The sequence below is a fragment of the Miscanthus floridulus genome, chromosome 9, assembly GCF_019320115.1.
Source record: "Miscanthus floridulus cultivar M001 chromosome 9, ASM1932011v1, whole genome shotgun sequence".
In the NCBI taxonomy this organism is placed as follows: Eukaryota; Viridiplantae; Streptophyta; class Magnoliopsida; order Poales; family Poaceae; genus Miscanthus; species Miscanthus floridulus.
In genome coordinates this window covers 123,739,430-123,764,690 of record NC_089588.1, presented here as the reverse complement: position 1 = coordinate 123,764,690, position 25,261 = coordinate 123,739,430, and the positions used below count along the sequence as shown (strand labels likewise).

The window sequence follows — 25,261 nt, the reverse complement described above, 5'->3', positions numbered from 1 at the left end:
CTGACATGTCATCTTCTTCATTGTCAGTGCCCCTGTCAATGGCATTCCTGAGCTGTCGGGCTCTGAGCTTGACCTTCATGGTCACCGCCCACTGGCCATAGTTGGTGCGAGTCAGCGTCGCCCAACTGGTGCCGCTGTCCTCCCGCACCATGCGCACGACGACCTCCTGTCATGGTTGGGCAGCCACAGCAGCGCCGCTGTCGCCCATCTTCAAACCGTCCGTCATCGCTAGCGGTTAGTCAGGCAACAGCGCTTGTACGGCTTCAATACCACTTGTTGGTCCTGAGATCTTCTGCACGGGTGAGCCAACCACTCACCGTCGTTCCCGACTGCACACTATGGCTAGAGGTAGAAGAGGAAGGGAGAACAGAATGCACACACACAGCACAAGCAACAACGTTGGCCAGAGCTCTGCAGTGGAGATGGCAAAACTGAACTCGCTCTCTTTACTTAGTTGCAACTAGAAACTATATATACAACTCTACCCATCTAATCTTAGTACATAGATATGTCAGGCTGCCATGCTGTTACTGTGACTAGATGTGACAGCAGGACTGACTTTGGCGCCTGTCCCTGCTGTGGCTACAGTACAGTAGAGGAGCCTTTCGGCGCCTGCCCCTGCAGTGGCTACAGTGGAGCTGCAGGGGAGCCCTTTCGGCGCCTGCCCCTACCGCGCATATAGAGGGAGAGCAGCAGATTACTTTACATCCTCCACCATCAATTACCGATGTGGGACTAAACCTAACGATCTCTCCCGTCACACATTGGACCCAACTCTTCACATCACACAACTCCGTGCGACCTCCAGAAGCCGTTATCCAGGCCCCGAGTCCAACGCTTCATATCACACACAACCCGTGTGACCTCCGAGATACTAATGGACTCCCCCGTCACCATGTCACCCTAAGATGTTCCAGTTTTTTTTTTCGACCATGGGCTCTGACCATGTGACACTGTTAGAGTGCGCAGTGGAATCCGGCCCAGCTCGCTATACCCACGAGCCGGCGCCCCTCAGGCCTAGGTCCACCAAAACCCACAACATACATAGATTTTGAGTCTGACTCAACCCAGTGTCTGGGCAGTAGGTATGTGGGACGAGATAATGGTAGTTGACAGGGCTTCCATTCATGTCTGAGAATCGTGTTCTGCATGATTAAATGGGGAAAAGGTACGGCAGGAGAACATATGGCCTGTTCGGCAGGACTGAAAAATACTGTTCCGGCTGATTGTTGTGAGAGAAAAATACTGTTCTGGCAGGACGTGAACAGTGATTTTGTGAGGTGGCTGGCCAGCCAGCCGAACACTGCCATAGAGGGTCGGGTTGTAGTGTGTGGCCACGTGGAAGCGCTTACGTCCAGGATTCCACGTTGGTTTGGGGCCTTTGCAGGGAATGACGTTGTTGGAAGAGATTGGTGGCAGTTAGACATAGGAGAGGAGGCAAAGGTGGGTCCTACTTGTCATTGAAAATGAGTGTGAGTTGGTGGGCTAGACTGCTCTTGTTATGGGCATTGACAATGGGCTGGTGGATGAGCAAGATTGGAAAGGAAGCACATGTTCTAGCAGGCCTTGCGGAAACCAGCCTAATTGAGAACATGGCAAAAGAGAAATGATGAAATAGACAAAGGAAAGCGGTGCTGCTAGGCTGAGTTTTAGGTAGTCTAGCGCTGGTTTTGGCCGTCAACAGAATTTATAATCCTCTAAATCTTGTTTTCAAATATGTTAGTAGTGAACAAACCTCTTAAGAATTAAAACTTGGGCAAGAAATACAATTCTAGTTTAGCTGATTTTAAACTCATGTATTTGTAATCTCTTTTTCAAACTCATTTAGAGATCCTTCATAAAATCCTTTTTCCAAACTATTTAAACTATACTTTGTGAAAATGAATCTAAAACTATTTTTTGATGCTATTTTTAGAAAACCATATAAACAATTTTTGAAACCGATAGACTTGACACCAAAATAGGAATCAGATACGTGGATGTGGGGACCGGGGGAGGCAATTTTCCACCCAACCTTCTCTGTTCATCAATTTTATGATACAATCATTTATCAAACTATCTCCATAAATGTACAGGCTGCCTCTGAAGTTAACTACCTCTTTGTGAAGACTATATCTATTTTTACCCACCTCGGTAAAAAAGGCCAGTCTCCTAAAACCAAATTCATAGTAGTGTTCAAACAGTGAAATCGGATACCAGACACACTACAGCTATCAAAACCATACCATTTCAAGCTGGGTTTCTATTTTGTATTTTAATAAAAATATGGTTTAATACTTAAAAGTTCACAATAATTTATTTTAAACACAAAACATGAGACTAGTATCCATTTTTTTCCAAAATGTTATCTATGTGTTCGTGCTTAATTATTTGGATCGTATTAGTTCATGTCCCCATTGTGTCATAGCTTGTAACAATAACTAATATTATTTAAATTATCAGTTTTCACTCTACCTTGTTTTGATTGTAGACTAGTTAGTTACATGATGTTTGAGACACTTCCTTGTTTAAAACATATAATTGCTAAATACGATCTATACATCTGTACATGCAGTGGGGTAATGGTATGTATCTCTCAGGTTGGTGTCATATTCCCCATCTGTCTACTGCCACGTCTGCTTCTTGGTCAGTTCCCAAGTCTTGTACACTGGAAAGCAATTATTTAAATAAATAATGAGCATGACTACAAGAAATTAAACACTATAAGCACAAAGAAATGAATTCAAGATACATCTAAATAGACTAGTATGTTTCATATTTTGCTAATTCAAAATTAATTGGTGATTAATCTTTCGAGAACCCAACTGTCAGTATTACTTTTCTAAAATAGAAATCCTTTCTGAATATAGGTGATGACCAAATTTAACTGGCTTTTATAGTTGGAGAACGTACCCTGTTTTGTAGTATTTAAAGCTTGAAAATCATAATACCATGCGATTTTTTTTTGTGAATCATAATACAGACACATACACTCAATATATAGAGGCATACTCACCTTACCTCTATGAAAAAAACCTCCGAAGAACTAAGATTGAACCGGCATATATCAAAATTGATGGTCACAATAGGAGCCTCGCTGTCCGCGGGTACAATAACAATGGTATTAAATTCTAGAATAAGTCTAGTAAAATGCGAGCGCCAGTGTCAAGTCGATGACTCAACTAGAGTGGACAAATTCAACTAGTTAAGCTATGCTCAGTTCACGTACTACCATGCAAGTTGATGGTGGGAAAATGAAAATTGTTCTCGTGAACACAGAAGCAACAACACTTGATGGTGCTATATATTTGTATAGAAGTGTTGCTACTTTCGTTCCATGTTCCGAGGTTACTAGATACAAGAAGGGTCGTTGCTTTCATGCGTTTTATATGGTACATACATCTCCTCGGTGGTCTCCCCGGTGGTCTTAGATCACATGCAAGGTAGGGACGTAACTGGCATTCATGTGTGCACCAGCAAGTTGCCGATCGAGTTGGCATTTGCTCATCCTACTTGCAGCCCACTATATATGGCCTACCAAGACTCCAAGGACATCCCATCTCTGAGACGACAAAGCCATCCAGATCAAGAGCAGCTAGGAGAAGAAATGTACGTAACAAGGCCTCTGTCAAGGTACCTGGCCGACCCCAAGGCCACGGCAGAGCCACCGCCTGAAGGACCGGGCTCAGGGTTCCTCGTCGTGCTCGACGAGGCTACGGAGCAAGCGAGTACGCTCTGCTGTGGCCTGTGCCTAGATCCCAGGGTGCGCTGTCTCCCATTCCCGCAGAACCGGCAGCTCTCCGTGAAGCAGGGCAACAGCTCTGATCCATTGGAGGGTTTCGGGAAATGTATCGATGTTATCTCGGAGATTCTAGGTAAGGCATTAGATGACCCCTCCGGCGGCGGCAGGGCTCCGGGCGCCGGCAGGTACGTGGCGCCACCAGACTATGTCATGTTCGTGCCAGTCATCGGCCAGCCGCTGTCGTCCGGCCGCTACTATGTCGTCAAGGTCGACGGCAAGCACACCGGGTGAGCACATACATCTCGGCCGAGGATGATCGATGTCTCAATCTCAGTCACCATCTGACTGACATGTGACATGCATCCGTGCAGGAAGGTGTCGGCGTGCTCTAAGGAGGAGGACCGGACGGAGTGCTGCTTCCGCTCATTCCTCACCAACGTGAAGCCCAGGGCCTTTGACCACGGCGACGTCTACCAGCAGATGCAGGTGCAGCAGCATCGCGAAGGCTTCAAGGCAGCGGCGGTCGCCGCGGACGGTATCCCGCCAGACTACCTTTTGAAGAAGGGCTGGACGGTGGTCGCCATGGCGAAACCGAAGTACTACAACCTCGCCGATGACGCGCGAGGGGTGGACTCTGCTCTCCGAGACCGGATGCCAGACCTCGGGAGCCTCGGCGTCCCTCCTGTCGCCGTCGTTGTCGGCAGATGGTATGTCCCGTTCCTGTTCGTGAAGGCCGACGGGGAGCGCCTCCTCAAGGACCAGGTCCGAAAGAGCACGTTCTACAAGATGACGATGGAGCAGAGCTGGGAGCAGATATACAGCCGGGAGAACGCCACACATCTTCAAGGGACTGGGAGCAGCAGTACCAGGCTGGAGATCGCAGTGACTGCGACTGTGCGGCGCTTCACGGCGCTGCTGGGCGGCACCAGCCCGGTACAAGCAGGCGCGCCCCAGGCGGATGATGGGGCGATGTGGTTCCGACCAGCGACGGCCGCGAGAACCACTGTTGAAGGTGTGGGGCTTGACATGGTGCTGTGGGAGAGGATGAGGTGGGAGGTGGAGAGGGGAGGCCGGTGGGTTGCGGCGACCGGCAATGGCGACGAGGAGAGGATCCAGCGGACAGAGAGGCGCGACGACGGCCTGGGCCACTGGAGCAAGTTTGGGTGCTATTTGCTGGTTGAGAGGTTTGTGCTCAGGAGGATGGATGGCACCGTGGCACTCACCTGTGAGTTCAGGCACACAGACAAGATTAAAGCCAAGTGGCTATGACCAAAATGTACATGAAGATGACCACTGAAGCTATCTGTTCGTCAAAATTGGAGTCAAATTTTGTGCCTATGGACTACCTCGTTTCAGGTTCATCAGTTGTGGTTTTTAGGGAGTCCGTATATATCTTATTGTTGTCCTTTGCTTTCGGCTAGCAAGTTGGGTACTTTTGGTATAGCTTGTGCTCATGTTCGTGGTGGTGTTAATTAGTTTGCTTGTCTCTTGAGTCTTGGATCTTCTATTTAAGTTTAGTCAAAGTCCAGAAAAAGCTGTGTTTCATGGCAGCACCAAACCCTCTATGTATGTTAGTCGCTGACCCCATATGCTCCTACGTGGGCTAAAATTTTAAAAAGACACAAATGTGTCATGTTTATTTGAATACGGGCAGCGAATAAAAACTGGCAGAGACATCCCAAAGCTGTTGGACCTTTGGGATAGTAGAGTGCCAATGCACACTTTCCCAGAGCTTTTCTGCTTTGTGAAAGGAAAGACAACTACCCTTGCAAAAGCCAAAATTTACGCTAATCTTCTTGACCTTTTCCATGTACCATTACACAATATAGAAGTACATTTTCAATGGACAGTATCATGCGCAATAATTAGGTGCCACATATTTCTTTCTAATATATGTCAAAAAGAATTATGTAGCAGCGTGAAGGAATTCGTAATCCTTCCATCATGAAATACAGTGCATTCTGACTTCTGAAATTTGTACTGAAATATAATGCATTCTAGATAATGACTATTAGCCTGTTCGTTTCGTCATAAACGATCGTGGATTATTTACTGCTGGCTGGTTTGGTGTGAGAGAAAAATACTGTTCCAGCTTATAATCCACGATCGTGTATGAGCAAGCGAACAGGCTGTATGTCTAGATCTGGAAAAATGTATTAAAAATGAAATCATAATCCGAGGAGAAAATGCTTAATTGGAATAATCCATGGGTACCTGCCTTATTGGAGTGTTCTTTTAAGTTGTATTAAAATTTTTATTAGAATGCACTATATTATAGGATGGAGAGAGTATATACTATGGATTTGACGTGATATCTTCTTTGATGGCACTGAAATCTAATGTCCAGTTCAACTATCGTCATAGACTTGGCATCAGCAACAAAAAATTGTTACGTGAGATCATAAAAACAATAATGTGATATCTATTATGCATATGAGTTGTTGTCTTTCTAGACAGGAATTTAATTATATTTCTATATGACGTGCGGTCTTGGATCCAATAAAGTCATCTGTTTGCTCGCAACAGCCTAATCACTACCAAAATGGTGGAATTCACCTAGTGTTTTTAAGTAGTAATAAAACACCACAACTAGTCATAGCATGTGTGAATCATACTAGGAGGCATTTAGTAGAGAAAAATTATACTAAATTTTAAATGTCAAAACACTTGGAGAACCCCACCTACTAGGAGTTAATATTGTGGTTGTGAGTACTGCACGCAAATGATCTTTTGTCATATTTATTTGAAGTTATTAAATACTTCACTTGCATTACGATATCAAGATATTATTTATGTATCAGTAGAGTGCATATAACTTACTGGATAAGGCAAGAACAATCTAGACCTGAGTGCATATTCTCCTCGTGGTACCAATGAAGATAAGCAGAACTAGGATTGGGTACTCCACAGCGGCTGCCGTTTGTATACGTCTTCCTACTCGGCCATGAGACTGACGCATGGGCCAGGGCTGGTGGGCTGGGTGGCCAGTACTGTTCTATAGACCGGCTTGGGTGCTGTGTTGTCGGCCCCGTACTACTGCTTGGTCTATGAGAGCCGGGTCTACACCGAGAAGAAAAGAGAAGGGGTGGACGCACTGTCCATGACACGTGGGACCGGAAAGTGGACGTGGCGCGGTGCTATTGGTCCTGGCGACGCGGACGGCTTATCCCTGTCTTCTCCTCACGTACGGCTCCTGTGTCCGACCGAGAAAGAGAGGAAGCAGAGGGGAGGAGCAGAGCAGAGCGACGACGGGGATGTGGTCCAGCTCCGGCGGTATGGTGGCCACGGCTAGCGTCGGCGAAGCGGCTTCCGATCGCGCGGATGCAGGCGCCGCTGTTATGTTATCAGGCAGGGGTTCTCGCTCCGGGACTTGGCGTGGCGGTTGGCGATGCCGGAGCCAGGCGAAGGTGCCGGCGAACCGAGACAACCCTGGCCGACTGCGTCGAGGAGATGGCAGGCGGTGCTGAGAAGGAGCACAGAGGGAGCGAGCTCGGAAGGGGGAATGGTCGATGCCGGAGCTCGATGGGGAAAAGGCAGCTTGCCGGCCGACTATTTATAGCCGAGCTCGTCTAACTGTAAGGCGGTGGCGGTAAGAAAAGTCTCAGTGGGCAGAGGATTTTTGCCGGCAGCCATGGCCACACGGCGACGGTTGGTGTGTGAGTGCCGCAGGTGGCAGTAGTGCATCGTCCACACGTGCACACGCGAGCTGCGAAGACGGTACTAAGAATCGGACACCGGGAAGACGACGCGAACGCTGGGCAAGCGTGGTGCATGCATGTGCGGCGAAAATATCTTGCCAGGGAGAGCTTATTTATTTACCGGCAGCCATGAGAGCTTTACTCGTGTGCTGATCGTTCTGCTCTGGCGTGCTTGCTTCCATCAGACATCAGTGGCTGGTGTCCACGCGACCACGCGGAGACCTAGCACAGGTGCACAACCAAGGGAAGGGAATTTGGGCTGGCGTACACAGGACAAGTAAGCCATGTGTGGAGGATTTAGGCATGAGGGGGACTACGAGTTTTTGGGGAAAAGCTGTTTCGGAAATTATAGAAATATTTCTGGTGCCGCAAATAAATTCGACAAAAGCACCCAAACACTCAAAAAATGCAGATGGTGAATTTTTAATGCAAGGTTTGTGGAAAAAAAAATTCAAAGTGGTTTTGCAGAAAATCAACTAACCAAGTTTTAATTTGTTGTGAAATTCTAAAAGTTCAAATTCTTAGTGAATTTTAGCATGAGGAAAAAATACAGGGTGTTTCAGTGGTCCTCGTAGGATGACCTAGACGAGGGCGAGCACGCTTGCGGTGCAACGGTAGTTTTTAGTGCTGTCGATGTGGCGCAACCATGACCATGTTGTCCTCGGCTCCCATCTATTTGCCACAACTAGGGTCTCACACACTTGCGCTCATCGAATGCCGCGCCACACATTGTCGCCATACCGCTTCTTCCTAAGAACAGGACGTGGGGAGAGTGAGAGAGAGCACGTGGAAGAGATAGAGCCGTCGGTTGTCATCAAGCATAGATCCACCAGTTCGTGCCCCTCAGCTCCCTACACCTTTACCCCAACGACGATGCTGAGGAGCACACCAGAGGTTGTGGTCAAGGGAGGTTAGGAGGTCGAGAGGAAAGGGGTGATATGGTCATTCGCAATGCTTTACGAACGTGGCAACCCTGCTAACTTTGGGATGACATGTAGATCAGGTCGGCCGCTACAACTTTGGTATTAACTATCTGAAAATTCAAGGTCGTTTAGAAATTTTGAATTTTAATTCAAAATCTTTGAACATAAAACACACACATATATATGGTTCTCTAGATGACTTCGAATCAAAAACTTATCAAATACAAAGTTATAGATTGTATCGAGAACTACAACTAGGGTATAGACCATGTCAGCATCCGAGGTGGTCTAAAATTTAAAATTTCAAAATCTATTATTTTAGAAACAATATTTTGGGCTCTAAACAGCTTCAGATGAAAAAGTTCTCAACTATAAAGTTATAGATCATGGTGAGAACTCCAAATTTAATATGAAGATTGTCTTCATCCGAGTTCATACAAGAAAATTATGAATTATTTTTGGATGCAACTATTTATAGAGATGCTCGTCTCTAAAAATTGATTTTTAGAGATAAACGCTAAGAATGGCTGCCTCTGTTAATACTACTTTTGCGGGAACATTGAGGCGCTCACCACTATTAATCAATAATTTTCAGAGGTCGTCGCCTTAGGACGTCTGCCTCTGTAAATGATTTTCAGAGGCGGACAATTCCCTGGAGGCAGCGTGACCACTTACCAAGATGGTCTCTAGATTTGTCTCCTCAAATTGTTTTTGCGGTAGTGAGGCTTGCTAATACTGTTAGTACTACATTCATCCCGAAATATACTCCCTCCATCCCAAAGTACTTGATGTTTTAGGATTGTTATAGAAATTTATGCCCAATGTAAATTATCCATGTATCCCTATTTATTGAAATTGAACCATGCTAATTAATGAATAATTAATCCATTAAGTAAAAGAAATGCATGGGGACATGCATGCTGCAACCTCAAGCTGATATGGGCCCAACCTATGGTCCACGAGCGAAAACATCAAGTTTTCTAGGGCCGAGACATGAAACATCATTTTACAGTGTAATCAACATAGGCATAGAACATATAGATAGATAGATTGATAGATAGACATATAGCTAGATAGATACTAAGTGCATCAACAGTAAAATTTTCATTAAAAAGGTAGAATAGATAGATACTAATTAATACGTAAATAACATTTTTTTTATAAAAATAGATAGACAGACAGACAGATAGATATATAGCTAGATATATACTAAATGCATCAACAGTAAATTTTTCATTAAAAAAGATAAAATAGATAGATGCTAATTAATACATAAATAGAAAGATTTTTTGTAAAAATAGATAGATAGATACTAATTAATCCTTACGTGTTCCAAGGATGAGGACGCGACCAAGTGCTGCTTCTGCTCCTTCCCCGCCCACGAGAAGCCTAGGGCCTTTGACCATGGCGACGTCTACCAGCAGATGCAGGTGCAGCATGACAAAGGCTTCGAGGCATCGGCTGTCGCCTCTGACGGTATCCCGCCACACTACATTATGAATAAGGGCTGGACGGTGGTCGCCATGGCGAAACCTAAGTACCCCTTGCACGACGACGCGCAAGGGGTGGACTCTGCTCTCCGAGACCAGATGCCAGACCTCGACAGCCTCAGCGTCGGGTCGCCCCTGCCGTTGCCGTCGTCGTCGGCAGATGGTATGTCCCGTTCCTGTTTGTGAAGGCCGACGGGCGGCGCCGCATCAACGACCAGGTCCGGAATACAAGATGACGATGGAGTAGAGCTGGGAGAAGATATACAGCCGCGAGAACACCCACCTTGATGGGACTGGGAGCAGCAGTACCATGGCTGCGGAGATAGATGTGACTGCGACTGTGCGCCGGTTCACAGCCCTTCTGGGTGGCACGACCGTGGTACAACCAGGCTGTCCCCAGACGGACAGCGGTGCGATGTGGTTCCGACCAGCGGCGGCGGTGGCGGGGACCACCGTGGGAGGTGTGGGGCTGGACCCAGTGCTGTGGAAGAGGATGAAGTCGGAGATGGAGAGGGGAGGCCGGTGGGTTGCAGCCGATGGTAATGGCGATGAGGAGAGGATCGAGCGCACAGAGAGGCGCAACGACAGCCTGGGTCACTGGACCAAGTTTGGATCCTATTTGCTGGTGGAGAGTTTTGTGCTGCTGGAGGATGGATGGCACCGTGGCACTCACCTGTGAATTCAGGCATACTGACAAGATAAGAGCCAAATGGGAGTGACCAAAATGTCGTGAGGACTGAAGCTACCTATCTGTTCGTCGAAACTGGAGTTTTTTTACTAGCAAATGGACATGTGCGTTGGAATGAGTGAAAAAAATTATCAAACATTCATGAAAAAGAACGACGAGAATGACCTCATCCTTCCCCGCGCTGCCCCCCTCACGTCCCCGCCGCCGATCCACGCTGCACACGGCGAGACTGACACGCCGCTTGCTAGCTTGCTCCTGGACTCGCGCCTCCCACCACGGCTATGCTCCATGGCCTGCCCCTACCCCTGTTGAGATCCGTGAAGCTGACGAGATCCACACCGGCGACCTCCGTGTCACTCGGTGGCTTCGAGCTTTGTGCCGACGTCGAGCTCCGCGTCGATGAGTCTCCATTCGTCCAGGCAGCAGGTAGATGCTACACTAAAAGCGCATGTTGCAATAGTATGTTTCAAGTGTTTCATTTGTTTCTGAGGTATGTTGTAAGTGTTGTATATCGATGTTGCAAAAGTAGATCGGGATGTTGCACATGTTGTAATGGCTATACACGTATGTTTCAAGTGTATGTTCCAAATATTTCATCTGTTCTAGACGAATGTTGCAAGTGTTTTGTATGAATGTTGCAAATGTTTCATCTGTTCTAGACGAATGTTGCAAAAGTAGATCTATATGCATGTTGCAGGCATATGTTTCAAGTGTTTTCAGGTGTTTCGTTTGTATGTTTGCAGGTGTGTTTCATCTGGATGTTACATATGTTTGTCATGGCTTTCAAATGTTTTTCAGTCGTTTTCGCAAGTGTTTCAGACGCTTGTTTCAAGTGTTTTATCTGTCATCTTTTGTATGTTGCAACTGTTGCATCTGAATATTTCAAAAATAGATTCAGTGTTGCACATGGGTTGCGCGTGGGAAGCCGCCGGCGGTGCGGATAACGTCTGGGGTGGCGTCGACGATGGGGGACCAGAACTGGTGCGCTCCCTCGCAGGCCAGACGCACTAGGTGCGTGTTCACTCCCAATGCGGGAAACGTCCTGACGCTAGCGCCCAGATCGAACATCCGAACACTAGCAAATCTAGAAAAAAAAGATGTAAAAAGAAAACAAAAACAAGAATCGAACGTGAAACGTGGAGAAAAGGAAAAAGTATAAGACGAAAAAAGATGGAAACTGGACGTGAAAAAAAACAGAAACCATACGTGTAAAAAACATAGGAAAGAAAAAAAGAAGGGTCGGATGGATGGAAAACGAACGTGGAAAAAATGTGACGGGTGTTTTATGTTTGGATCCAGGGAAAATAAAATTATAACTCGGTGAAAAAAGTCAAAAACCTCTTCGAGGTTTAATATTTAGATAAGAAATAAGATTAGATAAGATCCATCTAATTTCTAATTTTATTGTTTTCTATTTGGATTTGGATTAGGATCCCTATTCAACTTACTCACGATCAGAGGTATCTATTTGATAGAATTTTAGTGATCCAAGTTACCTCTAAAACTGACTCTGTGATGAGCACGAGCCAATTCCTTGGATTTAAAGGAGAGAGTCTCGCTGAACAAGATCTGGTCCAGTTCTATCAACATCATTTCGAGTGTCCATCTGACGAACCCACAGATCTGAAGAACTACAGCACTAGGCAGTCCAGGGGCTGCTAGCTTAAACAAAAGATACACTACACCCGTAACATCGCACAGGCCACATCTCGTGGGCGGAAATTCAATCTTTTACATGTGTCTATCTCGCAATTATCTCCTTTTTCGCGAACCACAGATTGCCACAAGTAAGGATGAAATAGAAAAGAAACTAAAGGGGGCAGGAAAGCCGACCAAAGTGAAAAAAGAAAGAATGAACAGCATCGAGGGAGAAACCACAACCCCAAACACTACTAGTCAAAAACCTACGAGAAGAAACACGAATGCAAAGGCTCCCTAGAGAGTGGACAAAAGCCATGATGACAAAGCATCCACCAAGAGAAGACAAAGAACTAGCAACATTGGCGGCGAAGCATCTGCCTGAGAGTATCTGCAAAGAGAGAGGATCGTACACAATTGGCAGCAAAGTATCTACCTGAGAGGGGACATAGGACAGCGACGGCGGCAAAGTATCCACAAGGTGAACCGGCTACAACAACGGCCAAGCATCTGTCCGAGAGGATAAGAGCAACCTTGGCGGCAAAGATCTGCAAGGTGATAGGCAACAAAGTATCTACTAGAGCTGGGGTTCCAAAACAGCGATATTCTCCTCGTGGTACCAATGAAGATAAGCAGAACTAGGATTGGGTACTCCACAGCGGCTGCCGTTTGTATACGTCTTCCTACTCGGCCATGAGACTGACGCATGGGCCAGGGCTGGTGGGCTGGGTGGCCAGTACTGTTCTATAGACCGGCTTGGGTGCTGTGTTGTCGGCCCCGTACTACTGCTTGGTCTATGAGAGCCGGGTCTACACCGAGAAGAAAAGAGAAGGGGTGGATGCACTGTCCATGACACGTGGGACCGGAAAGTGGACGTGGCGCGGTGCTATTAGTCCTGGCGACGCGGACGGCTTATCCCTGTCTTCTCCTCACGTACGGCTCCTGTGTCCGACCGAGAAAGAGAGGAAGCAGAGGGGAGGAGCAGAGCAGAGCGACGACGGGGATGTGGTCCAGCTCCGGCGGTATGGTGGCCACAGCTAGCGTCGGCGAAGCGGCTTCCGATCGCGCGGATGCAGGCGCCGCTGTTATGTTATCAGGCAGGGGTTCTCGCTCCGGGACTTGGCGTGGCGGTTGGCGATGCCGGAGCCAGGCGAAGGTGCCGGCGAACCGAGACAACCCTGGCCGACTGCGTCGAGGAGAAGGGAGGCGGTGCTGAGAAGGAGCACAGAGGGAGCGAGCTCGGAAGGGGGAATGGTCGAAGCCGGAGCTCGATGGGGAAAGGCAGCTTGCCGGCCGACTATTTATAGCCGAGCTCGTCTAACAGTAAGGCGGTGGCGGTAAGAAAAATCTCAGTGGGCAGAGGATTTTTGCCGGCAGCCATGGCCACACGGCGACGGTTGGTGTGTGAGTGCCGCAGGTGGCAGTAGTGCATCGTCCACACGTGCACACGCGAGCTGCGAAGACGCTACTAAGAATCGGACACCGGGAAGACGACGCGAACGCTGGGCCAGCGTGGTGCATGCATGTGCGGCGAAAATATCTTGCCAGGGAGAGCTTATTTATTTACCGGCAGCCATGGGAGCTTTACTCGTGTGCTGATCGTGCTGCTGTGGCGTGCTTGCTTCCATCAGACATCAGTGGCTTCCACGCGACCACGCGGAGACCTAGCACAGGTGCACAACGAAGGGAAGGGAATTTGGGCCGGCGTACACAGGACAAGTAAGCCATGTGTGGAGGATTTAGGCATGAGGGGGACTACGAGTTTTTGGGGAAAAGCTGTTTCGGAAATTAAAGAAATATTTCTGGTGCCACAAATAAATTCGACAAAAGCACCCAAACACTCAAAAAATGCAGATGGTGAATTTTTAATGCAAGGTTTGTGGAAAAAAAAATTCAAAGTGGTTTTGCAGAAAATCAACTAACCAAGTTTTAATTTGTTGTGAAATTCTAAAAGTTCAAATTCTTAGTGAATTTTAGCATGAGGAAAAAATACAGGGTGTTTCAGTGGTCCTCGTAGGATGACCTAGACGAGGGCGAGCACGCTTGCGGTAGTTTTTAGTGCTGTCGATGTGGCGCAACCATGACCATGTTGTCCTCGGCTCCCAGCTATTTGCCACAACTAGGGTCTCGCACGCTTGCGCTCATCGAATGCCGCGCCACACATTGTCGCCATACCGCTTCTTCCTAAGAAGAGGACGTGGGGAGAGTGAGAGAGAGAGCACGTGGAAGAGATAGAGCTGTCGGTTGTCATCAAGCATAGATCCACCAGTTCGTGCCCCTCAGCTCCCTAGACCTTTACCCCAACGACGATGCTGAGGAGCGCACCAGAGGTTGTGGTCAAGGGCGGTTAGGAGGTCGAGAGGAAAGGGGTGATATGGTCATTCGCAATGCTTTACGAACGTGGCAACCCTGCTAACTTTACGAACGTCGGCCGCTACAACTTTGATATTAACTATCTGAAAATTCAAGGTCGTTTAGAAATTTTGAATTTTAATTCAAAATCTTTGAACATAAAACACACATATATATATGGTTCTCTAAATGACTTCGAATCAAAAACTTATCAAATACAAAGTTATAGATTGTATCGAGAACTACAACTCGGGTATAGACCATGTCAGCATCCGAGGTGGTCTAAAATTTAAAATTTCAAAATCTATTATTTTAGAAACAATATTTTGGGCTCTAAACAGCTTCAGATGAAAAAGTTCTCAACTATAAAGTTATAGATCATGGTGAGAACTCCAAATTTAATATGAAGATTGTCTTCATCCGAGTTCATACAAGAAAATTATGAATTATTTTTTGGATGCAACTATTTATAGAGATGCTCGTCTCTAAAAATTGATTTTTAGAGATAAACGCTAAGAATGACTGCCTCTGTTAATACTACTTTTGCGGGAACGTTGAGGTGCTCACCACTATTAATCAATAATTTTCAGAGGGGAGGCCGGTGGGTTGCAGCCGACGGTAATGGCGATGAGGAGAGGATCGAGCGCACAGAGAGGCGCAACGACAGCCTGGGTCACTGGACCAAGTTTGGATCCTATTTGCTGGTGGAGAGGTTTGTGCTGCTGGAGGATGGATGGCACCGTGGCACTCACCTGTGAATTCAGGCATACTGACAAGATAAGAGCCAAGTGGGAGTGACCAAAATGTCGTGAGGACTGAAGCTACCTATCTGTTCGTCGAAACTGGAGTTTTTTTACTAGCAAATGGACATGTGCGTTGGAATGAGTGAAAAAATTATCAAACGTTCATGAAAAAGAACGACGAGAATGATACATATCTATTTATGTTTTACCATTTCCATAAAATTTAAAATCTATAATTTTATTTTTACGATGACCTCATCCTTCCCCGCGCTGCCCCCCTCACGTCCCCGCCGCCGATCCACGCTGCGCACGGCGAGACTGACGCGCCGCTTGCTAGCTTGCTCCTGGACTCGCGCCTCCCACCACGGCTATGCTCCATGGCCTGCCCCTACCCCTGTTGAGATCCGTGAAGCTGACGAGATCCACACCGGCGACCTTCGTGTCACTCAGTGGCTTCGAGCTCTATGCCGACGTCGAGCTCCGCGTCGATGAGTCTCCATTCGTCCAGGCAGCAGGTAGATGCTACACTAAAAGCACATGTTGCAATAGTATGTTTCAAGTGTTTCATTTGTTTCTGAGGTATGTTGTAAGTGTTGTATATCGATATTGCAAAAGTAGATCGGGATGTTGCACATGTTGTAATGGCTATACACGTATGTTTCAAGTGTATGTTCCAAATGTTTCATCTGTTCTAGACGAATGTTGCAAGTGTTTTGTATGAATGTTGCAAATGTTTCATCCGTTCTAGACGAATGTTGCAAAAGTAGATCTATATGCATGTTGCAGGCATATGTTTCATGTGTTTTCAGGTGTTTCGTTTGTATGTTTGCAGGTGTTTCATAAGAATATATACAACCCATCATTAAATATACAAATTCCATATATATTCTTATCAACGTCCTAGAGCTAGCCTTTCAGCCTCATGAAGGTGATGATACTGAGGATTTGTATCTAACCCAGACTCTCGGTCATGGTAGGCACCTCTGACATATACAATCTGGTCCAATATGAAGTTGCAAAGGTCGCCGACGAGCTCTAAGAGTTGGTCATCCTTGCATGGGTCTCTTTTCGTTCCTTTCTCTTCTCTCCACTACAAGAGAACAAGTTTCGGTTTAGTATTTGATACCATGTACAAAGTTTTTATACTACGGGTGAAGATGTTCAAACTTACCCTTAAGGGGTGTCTCCTGTAGGCACTGGTGTTAATCATCATAGAACATATATAGTATCCACAATGTACACTCCCAGGCCTCTGCTTGGGGCACTGTGTGTTTTGCATATGAAAATGTTAAGTAATGCTTTTGACAGCCATGTAACGGAGTACTGAAGAAGTAAGTTACACTTACTGCACATAGTGTTTTTATAGCCAGCTTTTCCTTCCTTGCTGGATCATGCCTTCCATGATGAATAGTGACATAGAACCTAAATGCCCTGTTCGAATTATTTTAGCAAATATAACTTTTTAGTATCCAAAAGTGAACGTTACAAGTATGTATACAAACATATAAGCTAATGAGGATTGTGTTAACACTGGATTTTGGTCGATTCTGGAAGATGACAGGTAGACCTACATGCTGGAAGAAGGGTATTCGGCAAACAAGGCAAGCGGTCGGCTAAATGCATTGCGGTCGGTTATTCCAGAAGGCGGTGATTCCATTTGGGAAAAACAAAAGATGGCAGGCAAGGCCGGTCGAAAAAGTGAAAGTTGTAATAGTAAAGGACTCTAAGAGTTTAGGGTATGGAATCGTGAGTTTCCAAGTTTATTTTAAGGTTCCTTTGTAAATCGTAGTCCTCCAGGACTCGTGTTTTGTCTAGGGTATAAATATTGACCCTCGACCATTGTAATAAGGGTTCACAACCAAATCAATACAACCAGCCCCGTGCCAACTTTCGAGTCCTTTTGTCGTGTCGTCGAGTTCTTCGAGAGGAGTCATCGATCCGTCGACCTCCGTAAGTTCCGACAACCTTGTTATCATGTTTAGTATCATGCGGTGGATTTAGACATGATGCAAGTAGTCTTGTTTGTTTTCAATGGTCGTGCGGCGGATCTTTGTTTGACAATCAAGAAGTCTTTGCTTATGCTTTGTTTATGAGTAGATACCGTGCGGCAGGCGTTTGCTCAATATGCTCAGTAAAAGCAAGATAGTTATCGGCTCTTTTAGATATGGCAAAATCTAAATAGATTCATTAAGTTATCCAGTGTTGCATGTTACGGAATATTTTATATATATATATATATTTGTAACACATTTCTGCCCAATCTAGATTGATATTGTTCGGCCTTCTCTCTCTTGTGGTTTTATTCGTGTTTTAACGATCATTGCTTTTTCATAATATCTTTGCAACTAGATAGTGTGCTCATAATGGCCGAATTATTTTAATCTAGGTTGTCACATGTTGCGGGTTCATGCATGTTAATCATGTTTAAGCTTTAACAAAACCAGGTGTCGTGCGGCAGACGCAGGTTTTAGATTAGTTTAATCGTTTTTATTTGCACGTTCCTTCTTCATGGACCCCAATTCGGCTGAACTGCCGAGCTTGGTTATGCACTAACTCATAATTAATTTCACTTGTTCAAACATGTCTTCCCATGCACGTGTATTCGGCAATCAGGTCTCAACGTGTATTCATCTTACGATTAGCTGAACGGTTTATGAACTCATTGGCAGACAGCTCTCTATAGCTGTATGTCGTTGTAAGTGGCTTCAGGGCCGTATATGTGGAACTGTCTGGTATTACCCGACATGTTCCGGTTTGACATTTAATTGTTTTATCCCTTGTTAGTTTTCAGGTCAAACTGACTGGCACGCTTCCGGATAACGAAGCACCCGGGAACCCGATTGAAGCTACGCTTTTCGGCTTGCTGTGTGTGAGGCACAGTGCGTCACATTTTGTGTCAACACACTTTTTGGCACGCCCGGTGGGACAATCTGCTAGTTCAAGATGGCATCTGAGATCAACAATGATCATGTTCTGGATGTAAGCATGGCAGAATTGCCAGATAATTACAAGGATTTAGTGCTACAAGCATGTGAGCAATACCAACGGAAATGCTTGATGTCTTTTTCCAAAAACAAGAGCAATAAAGTGTTTCAAAAGCAGTCAATGCCAAGGGTTCTTCTTCCGCATCAAACTGATTACACTGAAGAGGAGGATGCTCAGAAGATGGCAGCCCTAGTTTATAAAGCTATGGGAGAAACCATGACAAACCATCACACAGCTTTCCTGAATACCTTTCGAGCAATCATGATCAGTACTTTTAGTCCAATGGTTGATAAATATTTCGAAGAAAATGTTGGACCACTCAGTGGGCCGACGCTTTTCAATGTTCCAAAGCATCAAGAGAAGCCTGTTGGAAAAGAAGTAGCGTCGCCTTCAAATATAGGTGGATTGACTCACACTGAAAAGCAATCACATCCCACCTATGGTCAGGTGACATTTGGTACCACAGGAGAAGTGCCACCTTCAGCTTATAGAGTTTCTCCAGCATCAAACAGATTGCAGAGGAATATGTATGGAGATGGATATCAAGAATTTACTGATTACAGTGCTATCAATGCTGTGCCAAATCCAGGGTATAGAAGTGTTTCAGGATTACCTTCTGGAATGCAAGTACAAGGAAATCAGGATCCAAGCATTGATGTTTTGATGCACAGGATGGCTGATATGATACAAAATCAGTTCGGCTTGAAGCCAAAGAATCAATCCTATTCATACAAGTCTCCTTATCCAGAATGGTACAACAGAGTGGCATTGCCTCCAAGGGTGAAGCCTCCAACAGATTTGACCAAGTTTTCTGGTCAAGATGATACTAGTACCATAGAGCACGTCAGTCGGTACTTAATGCAGCTTGGAGAAGCTGCTTTAGATGAAGCTTGGAGGATTCGATATTTTCCTTTGTCTCTTACAGGACCAGCTTTCACATGGTTCACATCTCTACCAGCTCATTCCATTGGTACGTGGGCAGAACTAGAGCAGAAGTTTCATTCATATTTCTATACGGGTACCAATGAGAAGAAGTTGGTTGATCTCATGAGTCTGAGGATGAGAACAAATGAGACACCATTGGAGTATCTTCGCAGATTTAGGGAGACTAAGAATATGTGTTATTCTCTAAATTTACCAGATGATCAACTACCTGGAATAGCTATAGCAGGAATGTTGCTGAATATCAGGGAGAAGTTGTTCGGTTTAGAGTTTGATGATCTTGGCCAACTTGCACAGCGTTTAGCAGCTATGAGTAATCAAGCCCAAGGATTCAGGAGAGATAATCGCTTTCAGAAAAACAATGCCACTAATGAGGTGTATCAAGGCTTTTTGGATGAAGCGACTGAGTATATTGATGAAGATGAAATAGCTGCAGCTGAGTTAAATTGGGCAAAGGAACCCACTCAAGTTAGTCAACGTTGGTTGAAACAACAAAAGGGAACCTATGATTTTGATGTTACTAAAGCAGACATACTTTTTGCATTGTTGATAAAGGAAGGACGCATCAAGCTGCCAGAAGGACATCCTATGCTACGTCCTGAAGGAGTGAAAGACAAAAAGTATTGTGGTTTCCATAACACTAATTCTCACTCTATCAATGATTGCCGAGTGTTCAGAATACGAATCCAGAAAGCTATCCAAGAGGGACATTTGAGGTTTGATGGCAAGATGAAAATTGATGATCAGCCTTTTCCACAAAATATGATTTCTTTCTCTATGAATATGGTCTCTGCCAATGATCTCAAGGGTAAAGGCAAGGTGAAGGTATTGACTTCTGATAGGGCAAAGGAGAGTGGTGCTGTTGACCCGGATCGGCAAGTCACCAGTAGAGAGCTGCAGCAACGAGTTCGGTTTCAGAATAGCCGAACCGAGAAAAGTCAAACTTCCGAACCCAGAGTTACATCACGTATTTTGCTAAACAAGTGGCAGAGGGAACAAGAGAAGGAATACTGTAAGAAGCAATGGTTTATGGAAGAACGCCGGAGGTATGAGGAAGAAGTATACCGAAGGGAGCAAGAAGAATACATGACAGAACAGGAGCAGTCTCATTGGGGTTGTTCGTTCTTTAGGCATTGTTGGAATGAAGGTTTGAGGTTGCCTGCAAGAAATAATTGTCCGGAGTGTAGTGCTCAGTATTCCGAGTATAGGCAATCTCGAGTCAACCGCCGTCCCGTCTATGAAAGACTTGGAACGAAGGTTTCTGAGGATGATCGGCGTTTAAAAATAGGTGGCTTTGAGAGTCAGCAAAGGAAAAGAGTTGCAGGTTCAGGTTGGATTCATGATAGAGTGCATGATGAAGAAGCTGACTTCTATAAATATGTATGGCAAAAAGGACAGTGATGTCCTCCAGGTCTGAGGAAAAGTCAGAAAAGAAGAGTGCAACGGTTGAGGAATAGGGAGTTAGAGCTGGAAGTTACCGAAACAAAACAAATATGGCGTCCAAAAAAGAAGCCTGATGGATGTAATCCTTCGGCTAATGCTTGTATGGCTTTCTTCCTCCCATCAGAATTTATAGCTCCCGAAACCCAAGATGTCCAAGAAGAGGTGTACTCTGATTTTGATCCCGAAACCCAAGATGTCCAAGAAGAGGTGTACTCTAATTTTGATGAAAGTGAATGTCAGGATTTGATGGCTCAGCTTGTATTAACACAGCAGGCTGTTTTTGATAAACCAATCAAGAATCGTCACTTGAGACCACTCTATTTAAAGGGATATGTCAATGGCAAGCCTTTAACTAAGATGTTTGTCGATGGAGGGGCTGCTATCAATATCATGCCTTATACTACCTTCAGGAAATTTGGGATGAATAATGAAGAATTGTTGAAAACTGACATGGTGCTTAGGGACTTTGCTGGCAATCCTTCCGATACCCGAGGTGCTGTCCATGTCGAGCTGACTATTGGGTCAAAAACTATTACTACCTTTTTTGTCATTGATGGCAAGGGGGCATATAGTCTACTCTTGGGCAGAGATTAGATCCATGCTAATTGTTGCATTCCTTCAACTATGCATCAAATTCTCATTTAATGGATTGGAGATGATGTTGAAGTTGTACATGCTGATAATTCGGTAAGTGTTGCTGCCACAGAATCTACCTATTGGGAATATGAGGGCGTCGATTGTTTCTCTGGAAAAGTGTGGAAAGAAGGTCCTGTAAATGTTTTCAGCGAGGGCCAACAGCCGATCCAAGCAGTCGGCTCTCATAGCAATTTTTAATGGGAAATCCTGTCGATGGCAACAAAGGAAAGTTGGGACGTGGTTTTATGTCGGCTGATAAATTGGAAGAAATTAGTGTTGGTGATGGTTCTAAGCCAAGGCCGATGTATATTAGTGCAAAGTTAGACCCAAAATATAAATCAAAGTTGATAGATTTGTTGAAAGAGTTTAAAGACTGTTTTGCTTGGGATTACACGAAAATGCCCGGATTGGATCGTTCCATTGTTGAGCATCGATTACCCATTAAACCTGGATTTTGTCCTTATAAACAACCTCCAAGGAAGATATACAAAGAGGAAGTATTGGCCGATGTGAAGAAGGAGGTTGAAAGGTTAATAGAAGCAAACTTCATTCGGCCATGCAAGTATGCAGAGTGGATTTCAAATATAGTACCGATATACAAGAAAAATGGAAAAATGAGAGTTTGCATAGATTTTAGAAATCTTAATAAGGCTACTCCCATGGATGGTTACCCAATGCCAGTTGCCGATTTGCTGGTAGATGCAGCAGCAGGTTATGAGGTCATTAGTTTTATGGATGGTAATGCTGGCTATAACCAAATTTTTATGGCAATAGAAGATATTTCGAAAACAGCTTTCAGATGTCCTGGTCATATTGGTTTGTTCGAGTGGATAGTCATGACGTTTGGGTTAAAGAATGCCGGTGCAACTTATCAAAGAGCTATGAATTATATTTTTCATGAACTGATTGGCAAGATTGTAGAAATCTACATCGATGATGTAGTAGTCAAGTCTAGAAATCATGAAAGACATTTAGCCGATTTAAGAAAGACTCTAGAGTGCACAAGAAAGCATGGCTTGAAGATGAATCCAAACAAATGTGCCTTTGGAGTTTCGGCTGGTGAGTTTTTGGGATTTTTAGTTCATAAAGGAGGAATTGAAGTTGGGAAAAAGAGCATGGAAGCAATAGACAAAGTTGTGCCGCCAACTAATCTCACAGAATTGCAATCATTGTTAGGCAAAGTCAACTTTGTAAGAAGATTCATATCCAATCTATCAGAAAGAGTTTTACCCTTTTCCCCTTTATTAAAACTCAAGAAAGATCAAAAATTTATATGGGGTGACATACAACAAAAGGCTTTTGATGAGATCAAACAATATATGAAAGCACCACCTGTGCTGGTACCTCCACAACTTGACAAGCCTTTTAAGTTGTATGTGGCGGCTGATGGCCTAACAATAGGATCGGCCCTTATGCAAGAGTTTGAAGGAAAAGAAAGAGTCATAGCTTATCTTAGCCGAAAACTACTAGACCCAGAAACAAGGTATTCGGCTACAGAAAAACTTTGCTTGTGTGTATATTACTCATGTACCAAATCACGGCACTATTTGTTGAATTCCGAATGCGTGGTGGTTTCTAGTTTTGATGTAATCAAACATATGTTATCAATGCCGATTTTGAATGGAAGAATTGGCAAATGGATTTTAGCATTGTCAGAATTTAATTTAAGATACGAATCGGCTAAGGCGGTAAAGGGTCAAATTATTGCCGATTTTATTACCCAACATCGGGATCTTTCTGTTGAGGCGATAAGCATTGTGCCTTGGGCCTTGTTCTTTGATGGATCATCTTGTAACAAAGGTGGTTGTGCTGGTATTCTCTTGATTTCCCCACAAGGAAAGACTTTTGAGTATGCGGTTCCTATTGACTTTCATGTTACTAATAACCAGGCAGAGTATGAAGCATTGCTTAGAGGGCTTCGGCTTCTTATAGAAGTAAAGGCTGATGCTGTTGAAATCTTTGGGGATTCTGAGTTGGTGATTAATCAACTGAATGGTCAGTATGAATGCAAGAACAATGTATTAAGAGAATATTATGAGGAGTGTAGAGAACTTTTGAAGAATTTTCTGGAAGTGACCTTGCATCATATCCCTAGAGAGTGCAATGAAGAAGCAAATAAGTTAGCTCAAGCTGCTTCTGGATATCGAGAGAGTCGGGAAGTTTTTGCTATGGAAGAAGATGTTTTAAATACTGATCAAGTAGATGGTGATTGGAGATACGAAGTTACCAATTATCTGAAAGATCCATCTCAAAAGGTTTCCCGAAAACTCAGGTACAAAGCTCTCAAATTTGTGTTTCTTGCTGATCAGTTATATTACAAGTCCATCGATGGAATATTGCTCAAATGTTTAAGTCAAGAAGAGGCCAAGAAAGTGATGTATGAGGTTCACGAAGGATTGTGTGGTGCACATCAGTTAGCTTATCGGATGAAGTGGATAATTAGAAGAACTGGTTATTTTTGGCCAACTATGTTGGAAGATTGTTTTGAATATTACAAAGGGTGTCACAATTGTCAGAAATTCGGCAATATTCAAAAAGTTCCAGCGTCTGCTATGAATCCTATAATTAAGCCTTGGCCGTTCAGAGGATGGGGTATAGATTTAATTGGTCAGATTAATCCTCCTTCTAGTAAGGGACACAAATTTGTACTCTTGGCCACGGATTATTTCACCAAGTGGGTTGAGGCTATCCCTTTGAAGAAGGTAACGTCAGAGAATATGATCAGTTTTGTTAAGGAACATATAGTTCACAGATTTGGAATTCCTCAGACTATAACAACTGATCAAGGAACTCAATTTACTTCTTCAGAATTTTGTGACTTTGCCAAAAGTATGGGGATTAAGTTGTATAATTCTTCTCCTTATTATGCACAAGCTAATGGTCAGGCAGAAGCATCAAATAAGATTATGATTAAAATTATCCAGAAGAAGATTGATGAGAAACCAAAGAAATGGCACTTGGTTCTTAATGAAGCACTGTGGGCTTACCGAATGGCTTGTCATGGATCCACTCAAATGTCTCCCTATGAACTGGTTTATGGGCATCATGCTGTACTACCATGGGAGTTACGGTTAGATTCAAGGCGAGTTGTGTTACAGAAAGAATTGGCAAAAGAAGATTATAAGAATCTGATGATGGATGAATTGGAAGATTTACATTTGATTCGTCTCAAGGCATTGGAAAATATTGAGAAAAATAAAATACGCGTTGCCAGGTATTATAACAAAAGGGTTAGGCTGAAGCAATTCGCAGAAGGAGATTTGGTTTGGAAAACTATATTGCCAGTTGGAACAAAGGATAGAGCGTTCGGCAAATGGTCTCCAAATTGGGAAGGTCCTTTCCGAATAGTAGAATGTGTACCTGGCAATGCGTACATATTGAAGACTTTATTTGGGGAGGGGTTTACCAGAGCTATCAATGGAAGATTTCTTAAGAAATACTACCCCAGTGTTGAGGTTGGTTCATGAATGTAGATCAGAAAAACCGACAAAGAAAGAATCACCTTTAGTCTGAAGATCGGATACGAGACTGAGAATAGCCGATATTGTTCATATCGCCTTTAGCCTAAAAATCAGATACAAGATTGAGAATAGCCGATATCGTTCATATCGCCTTTAGCACAAAATAGCCGATGCAGTTTGCATCGCCTCTAGCACAAGAATGTTTCACAATTAGTCGATACAGTGTCCAATAACATCCAATCACGGCTGATCTGCTGGCATCTGAGTGTCAACTTCTCTTGTAACCCGCTTAATATCACCCTGGAAAACTTTAAGCACGTCTAATGAACTGAGGTAGATGAACGCAATAAACACAACGAAATAAATAAAATGCATGTTCCAACGATCTTATATGGGTACAACGTACAAGCATTCAAGCTCCCATTCACGACACAGCATTCACCTACGGTCGGACGATCTCGACAACTACGGACGACAACAACGACAAGAGTACAATACCGGAGGACAGCGACAAAAAGCACTACTACTATAGGTACATCAT

The 25,261-nt window shown here is 44.5% G+C and overlaps 1 protein-coding gene, 2 non-coding genes and 1 pseudogene across 3 annotated transcripts; all 4 read left to right on the top strand.

Moving 5' to 3' along the window:
• The first annotated feature begins 3,586 nt into the window (after positions 1-3,586).
• Positions 3,587-4,990, top strand: LOC136482858 (uncharacterized). Its single transcript, XM_066480033.1, has 2 exons — positions 3,587-4,008; positions 4,093-4,990. The coding sequence occupies exons 1-2, from the start codon at positions 3,587-3,589 to the stop codon at positions 4,988-4,990; spliced, it is 1,320 nt and encodes a 439-aa protein (XP_066336130.1).
• On the top strand, positions 4,588-4,710 carry LOC136484566 (small nucleolar RNA Z206). The gene has a single exon (XR_010766079.1). It is a non-coding gene; the product is annotated as a small nucleolar RNA Z206 (small nucleolar RNA).
• A 4,680-nt stretch (positions 4,991-9,670) lies between the features above and the next one.
• Positions 9,671-13,417, top strand: LOC136482859 (uncharacterized; annotated as a pseudogene).
• LOC136484568 (small nucleolar RNA Z206) lies at positions 10,138-10,267 on the top strand. The gene has a single exon (XR_010766081.1). It is a non-coding gene; the product is annotated as a small nucleolar RNA Z206 (small nucleolar RNA).
• Positions 13,418-25,261: the final 11,844 nt, after the last annotated feature.

What these genes read in the sequence shown, in the direction of transcription:
- LOC136482858 (XM_066480033.1), top strand. Translation starts at nt 3,587, where the DNA reads ATGTACGTAACAAGGCCTCTGTCAAGGTACCTGGCCGACCCCAAGGCC. An exon ending in GTCGACGGCAAGCACACCGG is followed by an intron (nt 4,009 to 4,092) that starts GTGAGCACATAC and finishes GCATCCGTGCAG; the next exon opens with GAAGGTGTCGGCGTGCTCTA.